The sequence below is a fragment of the Abramis brama genome (genome assembly GCF_963993115.1).
Source record: "Abramis brama genome assembly, chromosome: 7".
Classification (NCBI taxonomy): Eukaryota; Metazoa; Chordata; class Actinopteri; order Cypriniformes; family Leuciscidae; genus Abramis; species Abramis brama.
In genome coordinates, this window is record NC_139969.1 from 31,351,287 (window position 1) to 31,368,884 (window position 17,598).

At 36.1% G+C, this 17,598-nt stretch overlaps 1 protein-coding gene across 2 annotated transcripts in view; it reads left to right on the forward strand.

Moving 5' to 3' along the window:
• Positions 1-14,350: 14,350 nt before the first annotated feature.
• The window catches only part of egfra (epidermal growth factor receptor a (erythroblastic leukemia viral (v-erb-b) oncogene homolog, avian)), a 69,514-nt gene continuing 66,266 nt past the window's right edge, over positions 14,351-17,598 (forward strand). For both annotated transcript variants that reach the window (XM_084119208.1, XM_084119209.1), the window contains exon 1: positions 14,351-14,597. In XM_084119208.1, the coding sequence (XP_083975334.1) occupies positions 14,519-14,597 (79 nt within the window). In that variant the 5' untranslated portion in view covers positions 14,351-14,518. The remainder of the gene's footprint in view (positions 14,598-17,598) is intronic.

The following is a 17,598-nucleotide window of genomic DNA, read 5'->3' on the forward strand; positions in this document are numbered from 1 at the left end:
AAAGGGAATGGGAGATGAGACTCTGATTGGTTTATTGCACGTTACACCCAAAACACACCCATTACTCATTAAGAAAATAGGCACAACCCTTTTATACCAAGCGCCGGGTGCGCCGACCATTTTTCCCATTGTTAAAAAGTGTGTTAGGACACGACAAGTGCGCTTTATACCATGCGCTTAGATTGTTAAAATAGGACCCTTGGTCTTGAATGCCTGAAACAGACTTTTATGGCAAGCCCTTTTAACATTTAAAAGCTAATTTTGACTATCCGGAATTAACATTGTAGATATCAACAATGTCTTTCTGACTAGTCGTAATTACATTTTGGATAGTTGGAATTGTCATTCAAGATATCTGTAACGTAATTGTGACTAGTCGAAACGACAGATAGAGATATCTGTAATTCAGTTTTGACTAGGCAAAACTGAATTACAGATATCTGCAATGACGTCATTGAAAACGACATTCAACTCGTCACACATCTTAAATGACAATTGCAGATATCTGTAATTCAGTTTTGACTAGGCAGAATGAGAGTTAAAGATATCTCAAACGTCATGACTAGTGCAAATTATTGTGCATGACGTTACTCTATTTTAGATATCCATAAATAAGTAGTTTCCCCTCCCCGCCATAATCAAAGAAGAAGTGGGTTCATTTCCTTATTTCTATGAATGGAAGAAGAAAGAAGCAGTCATGGCGTTGGCTGTAATCGAAAAAAACACCAGAAAATGTTTTTTATATACAAATAAAAAAAAATTATATACAATATTTTATATATAAAAAAAAAAAATGTTGCAATGCTATGTTTATGATCATGCTTAAAATTACGTAGGTTATTGTTGCCGTAAGATTTATGCGTGAAAGAGATTCACACTAATTCACTTTAATAAAGATGCTGACATGCATGCTATTCTTGCCATGGAAGTACAATAACATTAACTTCCTTAGATGAGAAAAAAAGTTATTAGTTCAGATTAGTTCTTATTTTTTATTTTATTTTTTCAGTTTGAAACAGTATCTAACAGCATTAAAAAGACGATTAAAAACTCTGGTTGCTCCGACATGGTGCTAATCAGTAATTACAAGTTAACAGTTAACAGGTGCTATGTGTTTTGATGATTTGAACACGCTCTGCTCCCGCCTAAAGTGTGATGCGGGCCTAATTTGCATACAGATATCTGCAACGTCATTTGGCCTAGTCAAAACTCTAATTCAAGATATCTGTAATTACATTTTGACTAGGCAGAATGAAAGTTACAGATATCTCAAATTTCAGATATCTCTAATCAAAATTAATTTCAAGATATCTATAACTTGATAATAGATATCTACAATTAAATTATGACTATCCCTAACTCCAGTTTGAGATATCTACAACGCCATTTTGACTAGTCAAAACTCCAGTTACAGATATCTACAACGTCATTTCGCCTAGTCAAAACTTAATTTAAGATATCTGAAAAGGAACATGTAGATATCTTGAATTGAGGTGAATTAAAGATATCTTGAACTGGAGTTATGACTAGTCAGAATCAAATTGAAGATATCTCAAACTAGAATTACAGATATCTACAATTCAATTGCAGATATCCGTAATTCACATAGTGGATATCTGCAACTGAATTGTAGATATCTGTAATGATAAACCCCATACAAATGAATGGCAAAAGTGACGTCATTTGTCCTAGGAAGAATGTCTTTGTGGATATCTGAAATGACAATTATGGATAGGAAGAATGTAGTTGCGGATATCTGAAATGTTCTTTTTGACTAGGCAAAACTTAATTACAGATATCTGCAACACATATCCAGTCTAGCTGTTAAATGTTAAAATGGCTTGCCATAGACTTTCCTTGAAAAGGACTTTGCTATTGCTGTGATGTCATGTGACTGACAGGTTGTCCCGCCCTCGCGTCAGTAAACACATCATCAGAGGAGAGAAGAGATGAGCTGCAAGAGAGAGGGGAAGTTATTTTGATTAAAGATTATGTCTTGTTAAGACATGAATTAACAAAAAATAATGATGTACACAGATAAATCATTTATAATAACTAGCCTACTGCAATATTCCATAAAAAAAAAAGAAGAATTTTCTATTTTGATTTCATGGTGATGTCAAGACATACCGGTAATTGTAAATGTTGTGTATTTAACACAGTCTCACAGCAAGACAAATTATGCCTACAGCAGCAGAGCTCAGACCAATCACGGCAGGTCGGTGTTTGAAAGCTCAGTCATGGGAAAATGAATTCATCTGCTTCACACATTAAAGAGTGGAGATAAAGAGGTATCTGCAGTGGCCTCTGCTTTCCTGGGTATTAATAGCGCTCAATTAAAAATAAGCTCAAGGTTTTAATTTTCACAGAGAGGTTGTGCTGGGGAGGAGCCGGTGATGCACAGTGCAATTTAGTTTGATCAGCTGATCCAAAAAACAAAGCAATTATGTATGATACTTCTCGATGCTGGGCTGAAATGTGCTGTGAACTGAATGACAATAATTCGAAAAGTCCAGACTCCAACAGTGGTTATTGTGTGTGTACCTGTTAGGGATAATCTGAGTTTGTTATATTTTGATGGGTTATGTATTGTTTCAGTTTTGTGCCTCGGTTTTCTCTTGTTTCTCTGTGTTTCAGTTAGTCTCCTAGGTTACAAATGGTTTGATTAAGTGGTCACAGATTGCTTTGATTGGTTTACTTTGTCTGATTAAAGGATTAGTTCACCCAAAAATGATCCCATAATTTACTCACCCTCAAGCCATCCTAGGTGTATATGACTTTCTTCTTTCAGCCAAACACAATCGGTGCAACGACACACCCTAAGAAAAATGTGCTTTTCACATACTCCCATAGTGTATGATTGCAGAAAAAAATATAAATGTTTGTAATGAGCATTGATGGAGCAACAGATTTTGACTTGAACTTAACTTGCATACGGCAACTTGCAACTTAGCATCTGTTATCTGTATGTAGAGTACAGTCTTTATAAAAAGGATATTAAACTGAAAAACCAATGCTTTGAAAAATATTCCAGGTTCAATAGTAACAACATTTTTTATGGCATAATGTTGATTAGCCTAAAAAAAAAAGTCTAAGACTACAGTAAATGGTCCCCTAGGCAAAAAAAAAAACAAAAAAAAAACCTGTTACTGGGGAGGTGTCCTTGCAAAATGGCACACTTTAGGTAATAATACAGTCGTGCTCATAAGTTCACACCCCCCTTGCAGAATCTGCAAAATGTTCATTATTTTAACAAAATAAGAGGGATCATACAAAATGCATGTTATGTTTTATTTAGTATTTCCTGATTAAGATATTTTACATAAAAGATGTTTACATGTTAGTCCACAAGACACAAAAAAAAAAGCTAAATTTCTAAAACTGACCCTGTTCAAAAGTTTATGAACACTTGATTCTTAGTGTCGTTACCTAGATGATCCACTTTTTTTTTTTTTTAATGGTTGTTCTTGATTCCCTTGTTTGTCCTGAGCAGTTAAACTGCCCAATGTTCTTCAGAAAAATCCTTTAAGTCCTGTAAAAAAATAAATAAAAATAAAATAAATAAATCATTCAGCATCTTTTATATATATGGACCCTTTCCAGCAGTGACTATATGACTTTAAGTACTATTATGCACCATTTAGGGGTAAATAAAGGAAGGTGTACTGTCTGTAGGTATCACCCTAGTGACAGATTTGTTAACTTTTTTTCTGAGAGTTTGGGGGACGAATCTTTGGAGAAGTTAGAAATGTAAAGCTTTTTTTTATTATTTTTTTTTTTATTGCATTAATTCTTCCATTAAAACATGCATTATTTAACCTGTAATATAATTCATTTCATTTTACGTTCATTAAAGTTCTAATCTACAGCAATACACTGTAATGGCAACAGTTGGATAACTACACAAAAAAATAAAATAATAATTGACACAAATCAGAATTCAGAAACCCTTGTTTTTCTTGTATTTAAAAGGATTTACTCAGTTACATGACTTAAAGATATTTATTGTTTATCCAGGAGAGGAGCCATGGTGACATGCATGCTATGACAAGTGTGCCTTGGCAACGGTCTGATGTGCCCTTGCACAACACACTATTCTCAACAGAGAACAAACTGAAGAAAGAATGCCTGTGTTGAGTGAGAAAATAAGCGTTAAATTCATTTACCATTTCCCCACGGTAAACTTGCTGTATGAGCGATATGTGCATCCACAATCCACTTGCAGATACTTGAGAAAATGTATCTGACCTTTCTACCATTATTTCCATTATTCTCTCTTTCATTGCTCATTTTACCTACAATATAATGTACTGTAACTATAATATTTGTAGTATGCTGTAATGTGACATACTCTAGTCTAGTATATCACATTACAGTAAAGCATTAAGTATAGCTAATGTTTGATCCATCCGGGATTGGTTTGATTCCGAAAGTATCAAATGCAAGTTTACTATTTTGTTATTAATTAACATTATTAAAAGAAAAATAAGTGTGCTTAACTGTATTGATGCCTACATTTATCCCCGTTGTCTCTTTTTAAAAGTACTCTAAAGTTTACTTCTTATTCATAAAGGATGGAAGAACAAGTTGTTACATGTTAATTATACGTTATGACCACAAACAATTGCTTTCTTTGGAATAACTTGAGCTGATTAATTGTTCCCCATGAGACCAGGAGCATTAAGAACCTAAATGGGGTCATTTGCCTTCATGTTGACTTTAAAAGTGATAAAGTCACACATATCCTCATCTGTGTGATTGGCAGGTGGGGTGTAGACAGCCTTAAGGAGAACAGCTGCTATGGAATGTTATAGAAATACTCCCCTCCTTAATTAAGTCTAATTATTTATCTTCTGTGTTGTTAGTGCCTGGAGCAGTTTCAGCGCTCAGTCAAATAAGCAGCGCAAGATTCCAGCCGTCTCAACAGAGCGCATTAAATTAGAGCAGAACCGCTAAACAGCGTTTGAGTTGTTAGTGGGATCGGGTTGTTGAAATAACGGTTGAATGTATCGTGTTGGAGTTATTGTACGTGGTTGTGACTGATGTGTTAAGCATTTGTCATGGCAGGTGCTACACGGATTCATGTCAAACCTTTCCTGGGGCAAAAAACAAACAAACATTAAAACAAAGTGAAAATGTACACACTTTAGATCGGCACTACATGATACAGCGGACATACAGTAGAACAAAAACGGGATAAAGCTGCGGTACAGTTTCAATGTTGTTGCCGATAATGTATAGAACACAGATAAATGAATGTTTTACAAACCTGGGGCGTGACTATACTTTGTAGCGTAAGTAGTCATATTTGTACATATCATTAAACAACAACAACAAAAAAACTACTTTTGCCTCAAAACCTTGTTAAAGTGTACTGGTGAATGTTCTAACTGTCACGATCATGTCGTTTAGACTCATTATCTTGGTCTGTTTAGTTTCATTGTCATAACATGTTCTGTTTAGTTTCTAGGTCATAATTTTCTTTTTCACTGTCTTTGCCTGAAGGGCCGTTTTACACAATACCATTTTCAACTAAAAATGAAAAAAAAAAAGAAAAAAAGTATGCGTTTTGGCCGTTCAAACTTTCGAAAACGGCAAAAATGCGAATTTGTGAAAACTGTAATCCATGCACATGCGTATTGTGTTCAGTCTATAGGCGAGTATCGCAAGCTACTGGCCAGGCATGAATGATTTGAGATCGTTTTGACATTGTCGTCTAAGCGAAAATGCAAAGGAAAAACTTGTCCGTTTTTAGTACACCCTGAGTTCTTGTTGGTTACTATGGTTTCTGATTAGTGCAAAGTGCAAACCTGTTCTCTGTTTCTTTGATTATCATTCTCAGTGTATTTAAGCCCTCAGTTTCCTGTTCGTCATTAAAGGTTATGGTTTATGCGTTTTATCGCTCTCTGTGTTTAAGTTTCTTGTTACATTGATCATTCAGCATCACGTAGGCTATCTCTTTTTGGCAACTATATGCTGCCGTGACACTAACAAGCATTTATGGTCAACTAAAATATACATTTACATTTGAATATTACATTTAAGAGGGATGTTTAAAACCAACTTACAAAAAAAAAAAAAAAAAAGACATTTTGGAGATTTAAAGTAATTCAACTTTTGTCTCACTTGTGACAGCTTACATGACAACTCAGTGTAAACTCGTTTGATTTGATTGCCTCAAACCAATTAAGTTTCAATACCAATATTTATGTACTGTGAACATATTTAATTTGAGTTTGTGAAAAGAAAAACTGTATTTCCTAATATTAAATAACTATAAACTCTGTTCAAATACATTGGTCAAACTCAGTTGAATTAACACAACTGAATGTGGTAAAGCAAAGATCACTGCTCTGGCATGGGAATAGTTTTTAATTTTCAAATAAAACAGCATGCTTTATTTGATGCTTTAATCTCAACATAACAGAACACTGAACAATAACAATTTCTTATTAATCATATGCAAATAAAATCATAATGCTCTGCTTAATGCAATGCATTTCTAGTGAGTGCAATGAACTTAAGTGAAAAAAAATTGTTTTATTGAGTATTTTTTATTTAATTTTATTAGTCTTTTGCAGTAGCCCATGTGTAGTGTAGCAGCCTACAATAAATGCCATTATGAGCACGATTCTTAAAGAAAAAGAAAAGAAGCAGATCCTTAAACAGCCTTCTGACCTCATTACAGTGTTGTCTATTGTTCATCTGCCTGTCCAGGCCTTTTTCCTCAGTGATTTGAAAAGCTCCTTCACCATCCAGCTGCATGTCCTCATCCGAGATCAAAGCGGGAAAAGAAAATACCATCAAGACCCTCCTGTAGAATCACATATTCGCTCTTCTGCATCTATAAACAACTTAATTGCTTCCTTGTCTGATAAAGCACAAACCATCTCAAAAAACTCGTTACACCTTAAGATGTGCAGTGAAAATGATTAAAGAATAAAATAATGTCAACAGAATGGGGCTGTGATTAATTTCTGTGCACCCAGATGGCATCCTTGAATTCAGTCGTGACCCCTGCTGACTGTGTGTGTGTGTGTGTGTGTGTGCGCGCATGTGTGTGTGAAATGGGGTACATAAGTGCATTGTGCTGTGCAAATGTATGTAAATCACCTTATGTCCAACATTTTGTATAAGTGCCAGTCCATCTTCCCCTCCATTCAAGTCAAGTAAGTTTTATTGTTGTACCTCACAAGAATACTGTTACATAAACATATATAAATACGCACAGCCTATATAAAAAGAGGTAATCTTACGAAACATTTAAATATATACTCTAAAGATATACATTAATACATAAACATTGAGGACAAACCGTGCAAACGGAAACAGTGCAAGAGGACATTAAGGGCATAGGGACATTACTACGTATAGTATACATAACAATATGACATAGACAGATTCACATTATATAATAAAATTTTAAAAAGAGATGTAGGTGCTTCAGACAATTGTGATGTGTGTGCATGGATAGCAGTGAGGAAGTTTAAATGCGTAGTCGTCTTGTACGCAGGTAAGGACTGTGCACTCAAAACATACTTTGGCTTAAATTCAAGATTTAAATTGCATATAAAAATTATATTCATTTGGATTACACAGTTTTAACATAAACTAATAACCTTCATTTGATGCATATCAGTACTCAAAAAAATCATGACAGTTTATTATTAATTATTTGCATCTATTTGATTTAATTTAAATAATCATGGTTGAATGGTAATTGACGGTTGAAATCTGGCTAGCTGTGGAACAAGCAGTATTCAGTTAGTTCAGATATATGAGATTGAAACAAACTGATTTATTGATGATAAAAATTGAGTGCTATTGAGTATTTAAGGGTATGTTTACATGACAATGATCAACATTTTGCTTTTTTCACGTACAGGCGACAACGTTGTCTAAACGATCCCCGTTCACTCGGATCAGCGAAAACAACTAAAAACGCTGTATTCTGCTCCCAGGCCACTAGTTGGCGATGTCACATTGTAAAGATACACGACTACGCACCTATAGACTGAACACGTAATACACATGCGCATGACGTCACCGTTTTCACCTATTTTTTACAGTGTATGGTTTTCACAAACCCGTTTTTCTGTATGATAACAGTATCGTTTTCAAAAACTTGCGCTTGAAACCTGTTTATTTGCATTTTCAGGCTCCCAAAACGCAGTTGTCGTGTAAATGAACGGCCAAAACACATAAAAAGTTATAGTTGAAAACTGCTTGTGTAAACTGCCCCTAAAACACATTTGGTTTATTAGTAGTCAGGTCAAGTCATCTTCATTTATATAGCGCTTTTAACAATGTAGATTGTTCCAAAGCAGCTTTACATTCATAATAGGAAATTAAAGTAAAGTGTTTTGGCTTTATAGCAGCTCTTGAATAAAGTTATTTCCCAGCTAAAGTTAATTTGATTGATTCACTTCGGTCGCAACGATCATTAGTTATTAACTTAGGGGCTGCTAACACGACACCGTTTTAACAGGAAACTCTACACAGACTTTAAACGTGAAACCTGTGAGAACGCTGATGGCGTGCACATGCGTATTACGAGTTCGGTCTATTGGTATGCGCGTTTGAATATATGTGCGCAGGTTTGTAATTCCCTACAAACCAAGCCTTAAAAACTACTCGTCTGGCCTTAACATTTTGATACAGAATTGTATCACTTCGGGGTAGATACGCGAACCAAATTTTCCTGACAACGCTTTATCTGTAGAGTGGTAAAGGGATCCTCCATAAGGAGAAACTAGTTGGCACTTTAGCACCCCGCTATGACATCGGGTCCAGGCGCAGGTCCTTCATCAGATCTGGATACAGCCTGGATCCGGCAGGCTGCGGGTAAAAAGTACTATTACAGTGTTATTATAGTATTATTACAGAAATCTTACCTGTTTCATTTATGACTAACAAATATGCATCACATTAAATCTATTAATTTGTTTATGTCAAAACTGTGTAATCCAAGTGGATGGAAATTTTAAACTTTAAATTTATTTTATTGGAAATTTTAGATTAAATTTTATATAGAATTTGGCAGTGAGAAAGGTCACATTTGACCGAAATGTTTGTCATAAAAGCAGGGGCTTCATCTCGCAAATTCTTTCTTCCTCATTGATAGAGTTTGCAAACTTTTTTTAATCATTTCCCTTGGAGTTTTTTTGTTCTAGTTCTTGTCTATTTCTTGGAAATTTTATATGCAATTCAAATACATAAATCTTATATTTTTGGGAGTGTATTGAAGGGTCATGTGGTGTGTCATGGGGGAGGGTCTCTTCTGGAGTTAATCATTCTGTACATGAGGGATTAAAATAAGCTTTTACTATTTTAATCTTGTCAGTTCGAGAGGAACGCACATATGTATCTGATTAAATTTGCTTTTACAATATCTGTTTGACTCTCCATAATGAAACACAGTCCTCTGATGATGTGATTACAGAGAACTATAAATATTTGACTTTATTTGAGCATTAATTATTAGGCAAAAACAAATTCTCTAACAGTTCAGTCTGTTGTTCTTCCAGTTATTGGCAGCAGCATATAGCAGACATCATATCGCACTGTAATTTGTGACGATTGTTTTCATTTAAGCTCATGCGCTATTTTGGATGAGAATCAGAAGCGTCACTCATTTGTATGTTTCATCATTGAAGTTGCACAACTGAATGTCAAAGATGTTTAAACGCTCTAGCAGAAATCTCCAATTCAATCAAGTTGCCTCTTCTGCAGAACATTTGCTGCAAACTAAAAATTCTGTCTTATTATATATGCACCCATATGTACTCAAAATGTTAAAATCCCCCTGTAGTCAATAATGTCATCCCTTAAAACTCATATTTGATCACCAAAATGACATATTTAAATGTTTTTTCCTTGACAAAAAAAAAATATTCATGCCTTAAAATAGCTTGAATGTAACTCTACACCCTTGTCTCATTTAGTATACGTGGTTCTATGAATATGCAAATTAGCCCCGCCTCCACTCACTCACACCAGCTCAGAGATCCACTCGTTGATGATCACACGTTGATCTGATTGGTTACAAGGTAGTTTGTGACGTCAGAAACACCAGCGATATCAAACCATGTTTTTGAGACTGTCTTTGGTTCACTGCAGTTTTAAAGAGAAAATACTCAGCAATGATGCTGACTTATGAATTTACACATGGTTTGTCTTAAATCATATTAAAAACACCACATAGACATATAAACAACATTAAAAACTTGATTCACTACAGGGGGACTTTAAAGCTGCTCTTCTCCATACGATCTTGTTCACCTCTATATATGAGTATATGATCAGTTAGGTCCTGTCCACTCCAGTATAACATTTTTGGACAAGCAGCATTTCAAGAGAACTGATTTTTCACATCTCTAGACTCTATAAATGTATCTCTATAAATGTAAATGTCTAGACATTTTCATTGTTTGTATTGGAGTGGTTTTGATTATCCTTTTCTAGTCAAATCTACCAATCATTCTTTTTAAACTTTACATATTACACATTAGAAAGAGACTTTGTAATCTCTAGACACTAGATAGCACTCATGCAACTTTCCATTGAGGACAGACTGTTCTTGTCTTGATTCTTAACCCTATCTTCTCGTGATGTTTACAGTTTTCCCTTTGACTGGGTTGGCTGACAGAAACACTGGAACTTTCCAGCAACAGGTTGGTGGCTATCATTACAGTCTTGCTAACTCAGAATATAGACCTTGATCCATCCCCAGCCCACCTGTTGGTAATAATGGGGCTCTTTTTTATTTTAATGACCTGTCGTTGTCATCCATAATCAGTCAAAACTCAACCACACCCCTCATATCCGGCGTGAAAACCACTTAACGAGGCATTAGCTTACTATAATGCAATATTAGCTCATAAAAATGACCGGAGACATATGAGGTCTTTCACATCTGTCCCCATTCAGTCTAGCTATAGGGACATTATTAAGATTTGTGGCCTTCTCAATTTGCTGAAATGACCACTTTGAAACTCTTATGAATAAATGTCAGCCATGGTTGTTTCCCAGGTAGTGTTGTTTATGCAAAATATGTGACGTGAACAGAACAAACCAAATTCAGTATTAACACAGCTCATAAAATCTATTCAGATGCATTGATGTTTTATGCTCTATTTAAAATGAAAGATTCATATTTCACACAGCTGAATTACATGCGTTAAAGTTCATACACACAGAGCTTTTTTTTTTTTTTTTCACTCTACTGCGCTACATTTTCAATGTTTTTATAGGTAAATACATGCTAGATGGAAGTGTTTGACCATTGCGCTCGCATCTTTTGTAGCATGTCTCACACATGACATGGCGTTCTAAAAGAGAAGTTTAGCATTTAAATAACCAACCCGATCTCACAGCAATTCGTACGCATTTTACGAATTTGTACGATTTTTGCTCAATCGTACGTATTTTACGAGTTGCCCAATTCGTACGAATTCATACAAATGATTTGCCCCTGACCCCGCCCCTAAACCTACCAGTCACTGGGGTTTAGACAAATCGTACGAATTCATACAAGTGAGGTCGTACGAATTAGCCAACTCGTAAAATATGTACAAACTGGCTGTGAGATAGCGTTGAAATAACGCAAGAGCTTGCAGTTTTTTCTTTCCGCTTGTTGTTTTAACTTCAAAACGTTTCCAAAACGGATAGAACTTCAAACCTCAATTCCCACGCTATATGCAAATTTACTACGTCCACGTCAACGAAAGCAGCAAATATGCACTACAATGAATTTTATCATCAGCTAATTTCAAGATCAAAAACCACAATAGGAGAGAGAGCGGAATCGGCACCAGTAAGATCATTTAGTCTAACTAATTTGAATGAAGATGATTGAGTTTTGAGCGGCTGTGACTTTCAGTTTCATTTGCAGCAGTTTGAAGACTCAGCAAGAATTCAAGAACGTTGTGCAAGTTTACTGCAACAATGGTGCCGTGAGTGTTTGGTTAATCCTGGAAAGCTCTCATTGTCACAGTTGTAAACATGACGGCTTTCTTCTTCCATGAGGGGATTTGGCGTCACGCCATTTGTTTCCAGGCGGACCGTTAAAGAACGCGACACACGCGGCTCCCGGACATCCTGTATAATTCAACCAACCAGATGACGACTTCAAAAATCCTGAAGTGTTTCCAGTTAAGTGTGTCATATGCATCAAACGGTCCGTGAACGTGACTCATGTCTGAGGCTGAGACTATATAGCCTATAACACGCTTTCACACGTTTATTTTTTAACATTTTGGGAGGAGTAAAATTTACATATGTGGTTTCAACATCCAGATGTATTAACACTTGTCCAGTTTTGTTTGGAATGCATCCCAGACCATCTCCTGAAGTGATTTGATCTATCGGATTTAAATCTGTCACAAAAATGTTTCATAGAGCATTTACACCTGGTCTTTTCACGATCAAATAAATATCTGATCAGAGAAAACGCATGATGTGACAAGTGTAAATAGGCCCATGTTTTCAGTGATGCTCAGTCGTCAATCACTATCCCATTGAAAGGAAGTAAAGCAAACAATTTACAGCTTTATCCAGGCCTATTGAAGTGGTCTGGGACACACATTCCAGACGAAACTGGAGTTGTAAATGCATCTGGTTGTTGAAAGCACATATGTAAATTGTAATCCTCTCCTTTTGCGGTCTTTGATCTTGAAATTAGCTGATGATTAATAAATTACAGTGCATATCTGCTGCTTTCTGTGACATGGACTTTAAATTTGCATATAGCGCAGGAATTGAAGATCGGATTGATATCCGTTTTGCGGAGACACATTTGTATGGCCAAGTGTAAATGGAACCATTTGAACAAATCAGTAAAAACAAATGAAGTGAACAGGCCCCCAGTGTGCACAATTAAATCTGAAATTGATTTGTTTGTAAGGATTAATATTTAATTTTATTTTACAAATGAGAAGACTTTAAAACTAAGCGGGTGAAATTTTTTAAATAACTTTAGACATAATTAAATAAATAGATGTAAAAGGTCAGTTTACTCAAGAAAGACTGCAGTTTGAGTGGGAAACACAAGATTCTTTGTGGTCAATTGATCTTTGGTGACCTTTGGCAACACAAACTTCCTGGATGCTTTCCATCTCCAACCACTGTCTGGATACTGTGGCAACCCAAATGAATGCAGCCATGTCTATACGCTCATTTCTCAAAGGATTCAATAGACGATTCAGAACAGAAAAGGGAGGTTTCCGGACAGATAAAGAGGCCTGAGGAATCATGTCAAAGGACAATTTGAAGATTACACCATCTCTGCTACAACCTGTTTATCATTACTTTCAAATTCCTGTTTTCTGTCATCCTTTTGTGTAAGTAGTCTTGAATGAATGTTGTAAAAGTTTGCTTATTTACAAAGAAACATATGATACTTTTTCATCGATCAGGAAAATTCTTAGTTATTATTATTTTTGTAAATTTACAAATCAACTCTGATGTGTCTACAATATTCCTTTAGAATATAAATAAATTAGAAAGTGTTAACATACACAGTAAGACTATAGAACAAATTAATATGAATAGAACAGTTCAGATAATTTGGTCCTGGACAAGAGATGTTGGAGTTCCTATTAAATCCCTAACTTTTGATTACAAACTTGGCAAATCAGACTTGATTACGGTATCTTGGCAAATCTGGGAATTTGTTGAAATCCTTTCGAAACTGGGACACATAAGCATACTGGAGTATTTTTGAATGTCAGCATCTTGATATGCCACACCTGTGAGGTGGATGGATTATCTCGGCAAAGGAGAAGTGCTCACTAACACAGATTTAGACAGATTTGTGAACAATATTTGAGAGAAATAGGCCTTTTGTGTACATAGAAAAAAGTCTTAGATCTTTGAGTTCAGCTCATAAAAAATGGGGGCAAAAACAAAAGTGTTGCGTTTATAATTTTGTTCAAAGTAATTATACACAGTACACACACAAATATTATGTAAACACAAACTTTTATTTTGGATGCGATTAATCACGATTAATCATTGCCCAGCACTTTTACAAGTAATTCAGTGCAGTAAGCTCAACAGCACTTGGCATTTAGTGATACAACACACACACACACACACACACACACACACACAGGTAGGCTACATAAACAGATTGTGTCATTTGTGACCTCCTGATTAATTAACAACGGGTTAAAGATTTTTTATTCGGAATATGAATGCTGATGTCACAAACTCCCAGATCAATAAGTAGCCTACTGTAGCCTCTCTACCTGAAGCACACCGTCTGATCTGCACGCGCACCATACGATCCTCCCCGCTGCTGACGTCAAGGGCGCGAGCGCGGCTCTGTCCAGCAGCGCGCGACTCTATCACTGCCGAGGCTCGCGAGCGCGGAGGAGGAGCTGTCAAAGTTTACAGCCAAGTAGAGCGAGTTTTCTCAAGAAGACTAGAAGGCAAGATCTCTGGACATTTAGAACCCCCTGAAAGAAGAGCTCTTCAAACTATGGAGTGAAGTCTGAGAGGTTTTGAAACATAAGAAATGGCAGGACCAACTGAGCTCGGATTGATTTTTACCTTTCTGCTCTCAGGGAGCCTCTGTGCGACGCCGGAAAAGAAAGGTAGGAGACACTCAGTATTATGAAACGGCTTGTTGTGTAAGATTAAACCTTCATCTTTGAATGCTCTCCGGTAGATCTAGATGGGATCGTCGCACATACCTTCAGAGATGAGCGTGCGTGCGCTTAGAGGAACCTCAGTCAGTCAGCGTGGGAACAGTGGAAGTTTGTGTTCACTGTCCCACAGAGAACTTACTCTTGGACTCGATTAGTCTTTTAAATTACGTTTTTATTGAACGTGACATTTACAGATAATAATACTCCTTCTGGAGGAACCTGAGGTTGAGTCTATAGTTCACACAGGGATCAGCCCAAATTTTAAGGCTCTATAACCCCACCCCATACTTTTAATAAGGTTGTGATTTCTTTGCGTTCATTAGTGAACTGGCGTGATTTATATACGGTAGTTGAGGCGAAGAGAAGAGGACATTGCCTTGAACTACTTCTTCACTATAGATTAAACAGCTGTAATAATAATCTAAAATGGGCTTCATGTGGCAAATTGACAGGTTTTATTCAAGTCAAAATATTACTTTTATGAAAAAACTTAACATACATAAGGTGACGGTTATGACATATGGTGACGCTTTACAATAAGGTTTCGTTTGTTAACATTAGTTAACTACATTAACATGACTAATTGATTAATATTAGTTGTTGATCTCAGCATTTACTAGCCTACATTATTTCTTTTCCATCTTTTTTTTTTTTTAATTCAAAGTGGCTGAAAAACTCCAGTGAACAGCAGCAGGTTATGAATTTTGAATCACTTTGATTTGAAATTTAGTTTTTAATTTTAGTGTGTTGACTTTTTTTTTTTTTTTTATTGAATGCGAGTAGTTGTTACCTGAAGGATTTATACCTGATCCTACCCTGAAAATGACTTTTGTCAGTTTAACAAAATGTAGTCAGGTAAGTTCATTCATAATAAACATTAAATTTGACTTCATATTACATGACGCTTCATTAGGTTATCTAAAATGTGTGCTAATGTGCTGGTCCACCACATTTTCTTTGATATGAATCCAATTAACTAAAGCCATTTATTTAATCTATGATGTTAGTGTTAGAGTTTGTCACATTTATTAGATTTGTTTAAAGTGTGTTTATATGTCACTCTGCATATTATTTAGATGGTCTCAGGGGTGTCCTGTGTGTAAACACATGGCTCTGCCAATACTGACAGATGGGACTCAAATCACTTTATTACAGTCTGCTTCCTCATTAGGACTCATTCAGGTTTACAGTCACGGTGCCAAGAGAGGAATCTCCTTCCTTTAATATAAGTTCTGTTTAGACAGTCATCAGTGACGTTACCTTTTCATGCAGATTTTGGTTTGTTTGAATTGAGTACGTTTTGATTTCTACTTAATTTGCAATTTATATAGTGGGAGTCTATTGAACAAGTTTACGTGGTCACTCATTATCATTGTGAAATGCACTGATTGCCAGTTTTCCAGACCCCATATTGGTTTAGAGGACGGGCATTATAGTGTCAATGAGGACAGTCGTGACGTCCCATAATGTCTTTGGGCTCCCTGTTGTTCCTCGCTCAAGGTCAGAGAAATGCTGCAGCTATCTGTTATATTTAAGAGCGAAACAGCTGTTTAGTCTTCATAGACTATCCATCTGAATACCAGATAAAAATGTGTTTACTGGCCCTGATCCCAAGGTGCACCGTGTTGAGCTATATTTGAATTTTCAGTAAAATGTCCCACATTTGGTCATCAGTCCAGCCACATGCAACATCTTTCAAGTGTCTCTTTCATTTAGTTTGGCATTGACCTCCGGATGCCCTCCAGCCTCATTGTGACCTAGAACAATGTCTCTCAGGTGGTCACCTCAATGCAGTGCAGTAGAGCCATATGTGGGTACAATTGCTGGATTTGTTTTTTATTGTACTTTGCCACCTAAATAAAAGTAGCTTTGAAGCATACATCCCCAATAGTACAGACAAAACTCCTAATTTCTTCTGAAAAAGGGATGGGCTACAAAGTAAAGCTTGTCACATCAAAGTGGATAAGCTCGTATTCTTTAAACTCAAGTTTTTGGGGTTTTATTCCAATTTCATTGGACCCAATTTATTCCAAAATGAGAAAGTCCCTAATAACTTGCCCTCATTGTATGTTTTAATTGGTTTTGTCTACAGGCACTGAGATTTAATCTAGTCCATCTGAGAGAGTTGCTCTCACAGGTCTTCTTCAGACACTTGAAACTCGCATCCGGACGGCTCAGAGGTGACTCAGAGTTAAAGCATACAAATACGTGTGAGATGAGCTTTAGTTGTGTTTGCCAGGTCTGGGGCTTTGACTGGTTTAGTAGTAAAGGTGTAGGAATGAGGTTTGTCTGCATCTTTATACTGTACAGTATGTCTGAACCCTATACTTTTTAGTAAAATGCTGCTCTTCTCACGAAGTTAAGATAAAATCTCTTGTGATCCTTCTATGTTTAACAGTCCAAAGGTACAAGTTACATTAGTATTTCACCCTCTTTTTCCTTAAAGCATTTTAATTCTGCAGAACTGCTGCAGAAAACCATATTCACCCTTATGTTGTTCCAAACCTGCATGATTTTATTTCTTCTGTGGGAACACAAAGCAAGATATTGTGAAACATGTGTTTTATTCCATACAGTGAAAGTCAATGGGGTCCAAAACAACATTGGACCCCAATGATTTTCATTGTTCGGACAAAAACAGTTGAAACATTCTTCAAAATTGCTTAGGCTATGTTCAGACTGCCAGCAAAAATCCAGATCCAGATGGGTTTTGAAGGTCTGGACAGCAAAAACAACAACAAAAAAACACATGAAAACAATTCAGTCTTGAGTCTGAATGCTCTGCTCAAATCTGATTTTAAATAGTTTTTGCATCACTCTTAACATACACACAGTGATATCGTCAAAACTGGTGAGGAAATGCCGAAAGTATTCATACAAGGTATTCAAACAGTATGTCCAAAGATTTCGTCCGTGGCTACATCAGGTATATTTGAGGATTTGAGGA